This window comes from Podarcis tiliguerta (assembly GCF_965153285.1).
Source record: "Podarcis tiliguerta genome assembly, chromosome: 18".
Taxonomy (NCBI): domain Eukaryota; kingdom Metazoa; phylum Chordata; class Lepidosauria; order Squamata; family Lacertidae; genus Podarcis; species Podarcis tiliguerta.
Window position 1 is genome coordinate 4,102,367 of NC_139551.1, and position 7,335 is coordinate 4,109,701.

Here is a 7,335-nt window from a genome sequence, read left to right on the forward strand (position 1 = left end):
GATGGGGGTGGAGACGCTCCTTCAGGGATACTGGGCCATTTGGGGCTTTGAAGGTCAGCACCAACCCTTTGAAATGTGCTCGGAAACGTACCGGGAGCCAATGCAGATCTCTCAGGACCGGTGTTATGTGGTCCTGGCGGCCGCATTCTGGATTAATTGCAGTTTCTGGGTCCCCTTCAAAGGTAGCCCCACGTAGAGCGCATTACAGTAGTCCAAATTGTAGCCATGCTTGGCGTTTTATGGGACTGTTTGTAACATTTCACTCGCCTCGGGCTCGTCAGCTCCACATCCCAGCCAATATCGCAATTCCTGCTTTCTCTGATTTCGCAGCTCGGGCTGAGATTCGAACGGGGGGCGCCTGGCCTTTCTCAGCCCCTATGTGGGCTCCCACGTGGAATTGGCCTTTTAGCTCCAAACTGCAGGGGACCGGCGACTGGCTTCAAACGAAGCCAGGTTCCTAGTCCTCACCGTGGGTTGCGTGTCTCCCTGTCGCACCCAACGAGGAGAGTTTGCTGTTGTTTGGGAACTTTCATGTTTAGACAAAAGGCAAGCGAGGGAGTTTGTAAAAAGTTACATGTGCCACCCTGACACTGGATCCGAACCTGGACATTGGAAGATCCAGGACAGGCCCGTTTAGCTGCGGAACTCCCTGCCACCCAGTCGGCCGCTGTGAGAACAGCTAGGGTAAAGGTAAAGGGACCCCTGACCATTAGGTCCAGTCGTGAACGACTCTGGGGTTGCGGCACTCATCTCGCTTTATTGGCCGAGGGAGCCGGCGTACAGCTTCCGGGTCATGTGGCCAGCAGGACTAAGCCGCTTCTGGCGAACCAGAGCAGAGCACGGAAACACCGTTTACCTTCCCGCCGGAGTGGTACCTATTTATCTACTTGCACTTTGACGTCCTTTCGAACTGCTAGGTTGGCAGGAGCAGGGACCGAGCAACGGGAGCTCACTCCATCGCAGGGATTCAAACCGCCGACCTCCTGATCGGCAAGTCCTAGGCTCTGTGGTTTAACCCACAGCGCCACCCGCGGACGTGGGACTAAATGGGCCAAATCCCGCAGGGGCTTGACATCAGCGCCCTGCGTCTTCCGGGACCTTCCTTCCTTCAAAGTATAAAATCCACAGGTTTGCTCCCAATGCAGCCCTGGTTTAGACCAACCGTTTTGGTCTTGCCTTCTTGTTGCTTTTTGCAGAAGGGGCACAAGTATCTGCGCCCTCCCTGCCCAAAAAACCCTCACCTGAATCGTAGCCAAAGACTCCCATCACCATCTGCTGTTCTGGAGGTGGGAAGCCGCTGTCTAAAGCTTTATTTCAAAGGCATTTTCCACCTCCTTCCATCTTCCTCCCTGGAGTGTTCTGTTGCTGCTCTCTGTTCATCTCTGTAGTCGTACACAAACCCTCTTCAGGGGATTTGTGGCTGGCTGCCCATTTTCTACAGAGTCTTGTCTCATCTCTTCCCTTCTCTTCTCTCTGCCTCCATCCTCAAATTTCCTTTTTTTATATATCATTTTTTCATTAGTTTTTTTAACACATCATTTTCAACAATAATTAAACATACTTCTGCATCTTATTCAAAATTTTGACTTCCATCAATCCTGTCTGAAAATTTTCCACTCTAATCTCTCAGTATGCATTTCTTATCTTCCCTATTACATTTCAAACTCAGAACCAATATCTCTACCTTTTTCTACATTACAACACTTCGTATATTTCTCCTTACAAAACTTATTGTAGTCCTACTAGCGTAATTTGTTGATGACAGTTGCTCTTCAAATAATTCATATACTTCTTCCAATCTTCTGTAAATCTCTGGTCCCGCAGGTTTCGAATCCTTCCTGTCATTTTGTCCAATTCTGCATAGTCCATTAATTTCGTCCTCAAATTTCCAATTTGCTTTTGAAGCTGAGAAGATGCTTCCCCGCTTCCAGGCCTAAATAACAACAACAACAATTATTATTATTTCTAATGAAATTTATTACGGTCAGAGACCAGCTTGTAAAACACAAATGGAACTACAATCCCAATAGAACTATTATTATTCTTTATTGCTAATACCTGCCCATCTGGCTGGGTTTCCCCAGCCTCTCTGGGCTGCTCCCAACAGAATATTAAAAGCACGATAAAACATCAAACATTAAAAACTCCCCAAAACAGTTCTGCCTTCAGATGTCTTATAAAAGTCAGATAGTTGTTTATTCCTTTGACACCTGATGGGAGGGCGTTCCACAGGGAGGGAGCCACCACCGAGAAGGCCCTCTGCCTGGTTCCCTGTAACCTCACAGGGAGGGAACCGATTCTGGTTGCCGCAAGAGGGGAGGGGGCTCTTGTGCTCAGGTCAGTTTTCCACGGGCAGCTGGTTTGCCCGCCGTGGGAGGGCAGGATCAGGGCCGGATTTCGGTTTGATGAGGCCCAGAGCTACTGAAGGTAACGGTGACCCTTTCTATGTCCAGCTGTCCTTTGTCAACAACAAATTGCCACTGTTTTTTTGTGTTGAATATATGCTACATGGTAATTGATGGACCGGGACGCGGGTGGCGCTGTGGGTTAAAGCCTCAGCGCCTAGGGCTTGCCGATCGAAAGGTCGGCGGTTTGAATCCCCGCGGCGGGGTGCGCTCCCGCTGTTCGGTCCCAGCGCCTGCCAACCTAGCAGTTCGAAAGCACCCCTGGGTGCAAGTAGATAAATAGGTACCGCTTACTAGCGGGAAGGTAAACGGCGTTTCCGTGTGCGGCTCTGGCTCGCCAGAGCAGCGATGTCACGCTGGCCACGTGACCCGGAAGTGTCTCCGGACAGCGCTGGCCCCCGGCCTCTTTGAGTGAGATGGGCGCACAACCCTAGAGTCTGGCAAGACTGGCCCGTACGGGCAGGGGTACCTTTACCTTTACCTTTTTAATTGATGGACCTAATAGCTATCCCAAGCCATTTGCACATCAGTCCATGCAGAATGTCGGCACCCTATATATAGAAAGGAGCAAACCAGTGATATTTTAGGGAGCAGGCGGGGCCCATGACTTACATCACAGGAGCCTACCCAACACAAAACACTGTTGCTGGATGTAGGTTTTATTTCATTTGTCTTTTATCTTATATTTTGGAAATGTACATCCATGGGTTTTTCCCCTTTACATTTTTTTGGGGGGCCCCAAGAGAGTGGGGCCCTAATCTATAGCTTGTTTAGCTTATCCTTAAATCCGGCACTCATACGTAAATCCGGCCTCTCCTTGCGTTCTGAACGTTACACACTTTCCCTTCCAGGTGACTTCGACCTGGAGAAGGTGAAAGAGTCCACCTACTTTTTCAGCTGACCCCGGAAGGCACGTCGGAAGCTGTTCCAGGGACCCTGCCCTGCGTCGCCCCGCAATCCGGCTCGGAACGGGCTCGGCTACCTCCAGAGTGAAAAACGGTGGGAAGGAATTTCTTGCACCGTGCAAAACATATTGGGTCTCTCTGCCCTGAGCCTCCATCAGGTTTTCTTTTCCTCCTTTCCATCCCAGAACTCTGAGCACCACCAGCTACCTCTATGCACCCGCTGTTTTCGTTTGTTTTTCAAATGCCCAAACGGTGAAGAATCGAAGGAAGGAAGCCGTCCTTCTGGCTTGGTGCCGCTTAGCTCATTTGGTGCCCCCCCAAAGGGCACTTAGCTTGGCACCCCGAACCTCTGCCAGCCCTCTGGAGGAGGGGCACCTTTGCCCTTAACCAGGAGAGTTTTGTGGCGGCAAGAGATGGTAGCTTTGACCCACAGGCTTCCTTCCCCTCCCTTCACAGGACGGCACAAGTTGGCGCCGACTCTGAAGGCTGGTATTGCCGCCGTGTTGGGCTCCATCTCCCGTCAGACCCCTAACCTTTGGGGGCTGGTCGGAGCAGGACCCCACAGCTTCTGGGGGATTCGTTCTTGCAACGGCAGAGCATAGGAACCACACGGGACGAGAAATATGGGTGAAATTCCCTTGCCTGGTGCTGTCTGCTTTGGTTCTGCGCGTATCGTCCCACGTGCCGCTTTTTGGGTACCACGGCACGGGGCTGCCCCCTCGAACTGCCTGTGGGGTGCAGAATCGAGTCCCGAGCTTCCCCCGCAGGGGATGTTATCCATAGCTGTCAACTTTCCCCTTTTCTTGTGCGGAATCCTATTTGGAATAAGGGAATTTCCCTTAAAAAAAGGGGAAAGTTGACAGCTGTGTGTTATCCTCTCCGCCAGGGAACGGTTAAGTTTGTTCCGGCAGAGTGGCCTGGGGAGGGCTGGTTTGATGCACCAGGAGAGCTGTGTCCCCCCTGCCCCTTGGCCAATGCCTGTGAATTAAAAGCCTGCAAGAAATTTCTGCCTCGCCTCTGGAATTTCTGATTCGTCGACGCCGGGGAACGAATTCGGCCAATGCTCTTGCCTCGAGAAGCGAGGAGGCAGCCTGCAGTGTCTCTGTAACGAGTCTCTGCTGGTGGGGTTCTTTCAAGCTCCGCTGGCGGTCGGGGGATAAGGAGAGACGCAGTTGAACAACACAGAGAGGAATACCCGGTTGCAGTTCTGGTCGCCTCAGCTGAGAACGGATATGGCAGAGTTGGAAAGGTTCAGAAAATGGAAAGCCCAAACGGTTATGGGACAACTCCCCTTTGGGGAAAGCTTGCAGCATTTTTCGTTTTTTCATTTAGAGAAAAGGCAGATAGGAGCAGACATGATGGGAATTGTATACGGTAAGGGGCGCGGGTGGCGCTGTGGGTGAAACCACAGAGCCTAGGACTTGCCGATCAGAAGGTCGGTGGTTTGAATCCCCACAACAGGGTGAGCTTCCGTTGCTCGGTCCCTGCTCCTGCCAACCTAGCAGTTCGGAAGCACGTCAAAGTGCAAGTAGATAAATAGGTACCGCTCCAGCGGGAAGGTAAGCGGTGTTTCAGTGAGCTGCTTTGGTTTGCCAGAAGCGGCTTAGTCCTGCTGGCCACATGACCCGGAAGCTGTACGCCGGCTCCCTCGGCCAATAAAGTGAGGTGAGTGTCGCAACCCCAGAGTCGGCCACGACTGCACCTACCGGTCAGGGGTCCCTTTACCTTTACCTTTACGGAGAAAGTGGCTAGAAAGAGGAAAACGTTACCCCTTCTAATACTTGAATGCTTGAGGAAACCCAATGAAACTGAGCGCTGAAAGATTTGAGGCAGGCAAAAGGCACCGTGCGACCTGCGGAACTCCTTGCCACCGGAGGCAGGCGGCCGACGTTGTTAATACGGTGGCCTGAGCACAAAATGTTCAGCTGGAGAACACCCCCGCCCCGGGAAACGCCCCCCCCCCCCATATGGAAGAAGGCTCAGAGCCTGGGGATTGGCGGTGGGGGCAACAATGGGTGGTCAGAAGGAGAAGACTGGGAAGAGGTAGCAGAAGTGGAAGAGGCGACAGGGTTTAGTGAGCGGGAAGAGGCCGTGGCAGAAAGCAGAGCAGAATCAGAAGACAGGAGAGGGAGGGGAAACAGGAGATGATATGAGGCACGAGTGTCTTCCCCTCCTGCCGCAACAAACTCCAGGGAGTCTCCTCCTCCTGGTGTGACCAGTTCCCCTCTGACCCCTGGTTTCCCAGAACCAGCAGAGGTATGAAGAGGGTGGAGTGAAGAGAGACAAGACGATGGAGCCGTAGGCTGCTGGGGAAGGAACCGGTGGAGGAGCCTTAGAGAGCGGTGGGAAGGCAGGGACTCTCGGTCCTTGCGGCCTTTCCTTTGGGGCAAGATCTACTGGGAAAGGGCTGCTGCGACCACTAGGCCTGAGCCTGTTTTTTGTTTCTTTGAATAAAGAGTTATCTTCACCGACATTGGTGCTTTTACAATCTATCATTGAATAGATAGTAATTCTAACTACTTCTATCATTGAATTTTACTATCTAAAGTTTTACCACTGATCCATAAAATGAAAGCGATAAGCAATGTACTGCAGTCACACATTCCATCAGTAGCTGAACTAGGTTCTGCACAGTCACAAAAACAAAACGAAAAAGAGCCGCAACTACAAAAATGCAAAAGAAATAGCAAAAACAAACAGACCTCAGCATAACACTCAGATCGGAAGCGTAACACTCAAAACGGAGCATGTTCGGCTCATGAAAAAAGTTCACAAACCGGAACACTTACTTCCGGGTTTGCAGTGTTTGGGTTCCAAGTTGTTTGAGAACCAAGGTACCACTGTATATCATTTCCCAGAATGCTTTTGTTGTCTCGCACATCCTCCACATATCGTAGAAAGTGCCTTCCTTCTCCTTACACTTCCAGCATACCTTTGAAGTAGTTCTATACATCTTTGCTAATTTTGTGGGTGCTAATGTAGGTACCTAGACAGCATCTTAAAATGCAGAGACATCACCTTGCCGACAAAGGTCCGTATAGTAAAAGCTATGGTTTTCCCAGTAGTGATGTATGGAAGTGAGAGCTGGACCACAAAGAAGGCTGATCGCCGAAGAATGGATGCTTCTGAATTCTGGTGCTGGAGGAGACTCTTGAGAGTCCCATGGACTGCAAGAAGATCAAACCTCTCCATTCTGAAGGAAATCAGCCCTGAGTGCTCACTGGAAGGACAGATCCTGAAGCTGAGGCTCCAAGACTTTGGCCACCTCATGAGAAGAGAAGACTCCCTGGAAAAGACCCTGATGCTGGGAAAGATGGAGCGTGCAAGGAGAAGGGGACGACAGAGGACGAGATGGTGGGACAGTGTTCTCGAAGCGACCAGCATGAGTTTGACCAAACTGCGGGAGGCAGTGGAAGACAGGAGGGCCTGGCGTGCTCTGGTCCAGGGGGTCACAAAGAGGCGGACACGACTAAACGACACAACAACAAATGTAGGTATTCAGTGCTGGTTCTCAAGGTGGAGAGAACCAGCTTGGAGGATTCGCATGGGGGCAGCCGGCTGGCCACTGTGAGGACAGGATGATGGGCTAGATTCGAAGCCAAGGCTCCCTCCTGTGCCCTTGCGTCATTCCCACGACACAAGACATTTCCCCTACCTGTTCCGAGATAAGGATGCTTCACTCGCAAGAGGCTGTGGCGTCTTCACGCTTCACTTGCGGCTAAAATTAGAAACACAGCCTGCCTTATTAGTTATCTGGAATGTTACCAAGGGAGTGTGTTGTTTGCGCTATAATTAGTAGGTTTTTAATACAATTTTGTGCCTTGTTTCTTATTGCGGCTGCAGACTTCCGAATCTCTCTCGTTGCTCGACAAGGGCCTTAAAGCCCGTGGGTAAGTTTTCGGCCGGATGTTGCGATGCGATTTGACTCCCTAATATCTACATTATCTGCCCGAGTCCGTTGCTTAAATTCAGTCGCAGGGCAATGTGAGCAATAAGCAGAAAACTGGGCAGGTTTATTATTATTA

General features: G+C 51.0%; 1 protein-coding gene and 1 long non-coding RNA gene across 2 annotated transcripts in view; one reads left to right on the top strand and one right to left on the bottom strand.

The window, feature by feature from the left end:
- The window catches only part of POLRMT (RNA polymerase mitochondrial), a 46,519-nt gene extending 42,206 nt beyond the window's left edge, over window positions 1-4,313 (top strand). Inside the window, exon 21 of the mRNA XM_083421377.1 lies at window positions 3,257-4,313. Within this exon, the coding sequence (XP_083277503.1) occupies window positions 3,257-3,306 (50 nt within the window). The 3' untranslated portion in view covers window positions 3,307-4,313. The remainder of the gene's footprint in view (window positions 1-3,256) is intronic.
- Window positions 1-5,787, bottom strand: part of LOC310668661 — a 120,240-nt gene extending 114,453 nt beyond the window's left edge. Inside the window, exon 1 of the long non-coding RNA XR_014506766.1 lies at window positions 5,036-5,787. This is a non-coding gene — a long non-coding RNA (uncharacterized lncRNA). The remainder of the gene's footprint in view (window positions 1-5,035) is intronic.
- Window positions 5,788-7,335: the final 1,548 nt, after the last annotated feature.